At 47.4% G+C, this 1,185-nt stretch overlaps 1 protein-coding gene across 1 annotated transcript in view; it reads right to left on the bottom strand.

Annotated features, from left to right (window-relative positions):
• Positions 1 to 1,183, bottom strand: part of LOC102024967 (zinc finger protein 75D-like) — a gene marked incomplete at its 5' end in the record, with an annotated part of 10,813 nt that extends 9,630 nt beyond the window's left edge. The window contains 2 exons of the mRNA XM_013510182.1: positions 8 to 119; positions 986 to 1,183. Coding sequence (XP_013365636.1) covers positions 8 to 119; positions 986 to 1,183 — 310 coding nt within the window. The remainder of the gene's footprint in view (positions 1 to 7; positions 120 to 985) is intronic.
• Positions 1,184 to 1,185: the final 2 nt, after the last annotated feature.

Genomic DNA, 1,185 nt, shown 5'->3' on the forward strand with positions numbered 1-1,185 from the left:
CAGTCACTGTTGAAGCCACTAGCAGCTTTGGGAAGGCCGTCTATTGTCACACTGCTTCTGTTAGCTTGCTCTCTTAACTTGGGTCCCTGTCTAAGTGGATTTCTATCTTTGCATTTTCTCTAAAAGAGAGGGAATTAAAATTAAGATTTCCCATTATCCAGATAGTTAATCCTTCCTATACCCGAGGAAGGATGCTATGGGAAAGAGAATGGAATGGAGTGAGAAACACGGGAAGAAATGGGCTCCAGTCTTTCTCCCCATAACTTGGATGCAGTGAGACACCATAAATATGCTCTGCCTTATCTTCAAGGTGCAAGGTCGGCTCCCGCGGAAACATAGGGTTCGGCCATCTCCTAACGGCCTAGCTTGGTTCCCCAGTCACTAGCACTGCCAAGAACAGGTGCTCCCTCTGTGGCAAGGCATTTTCTCGAAGCTCAGAGGCCTGTGCTCCTGCTGCAGAGAGCGCAAGCCCCCCAGCATCCTGATCCCTTCCCCTGCTCTCATGGTCTTTTCGTCTCTGCAAATCTGTAGTTCCCCTTTTGTTTTTCATTTTTTTCTCTTCCTGTGCAGTCTACCCGGTGTTGTTGGATTTGTACTTGTTTCCCACCCTCACTTTCCTTTGCTCTCTGTAAATGCTGTCCAATTTTTGAAAATTTTCTCATTTTCCAACTTTTCCTTGTCTTTTATTTCTGTTCCTAAAATCCCTGGTGTTGTCTCCTCCTTCACGCCAGACAAGCCTACAAGGTCAATCATCCCGGCCCTAAAGACAGGAAAATGCACTTTTTTCTCTAAGGCTCGGTTCACCAGCAATGTGAGACTTGTGCAATATTTGCTGCATGACTGTGATTTCGGATCCTGCCTAGCTCTCCTACCAGAACACGAAAAATGTGACTTAATGTCTCATGCCCTGATAAGCCCCCACCCAGAGATTTGTACCCCTGCCCTGCTTCACCATTCATACCGCACAAGGAATCTTTCTTCTCACCTCATTCTTTGTTCCATCTGATTCTCTCTGCAAGCATTCTAGCAGGACCACAGCCTGTCTGATGTTCTCTGGATGACGTCTCTGCACCCAGTCCTGGATTTCCCTGGGCAGAATGGTCAGGAACTTCTCGAGCACCAGCAGGTCCAAGATCTGCTCTTTTGAGTGGATGTCTGGCCTCAGCCACTGATGGCATAATTCCT

The sequence above is a fragment of the Chinchilla lanigera genome, unplaced genomic scaffold, assembly GCF_000276665.1.
Source record: "Chinchilla lanigera isolate Chin_1 unplaced genomic scaffold, ChiLan1.0 scaffold00329, whole genome shotgun sequence".
Classification (NCBI taxonomy): Eukaryota; Metazoa; Chordata; class Mammalia; order Rodentia; family Chinchillidae; genus Chinchilla; species Chinchilla lanigera.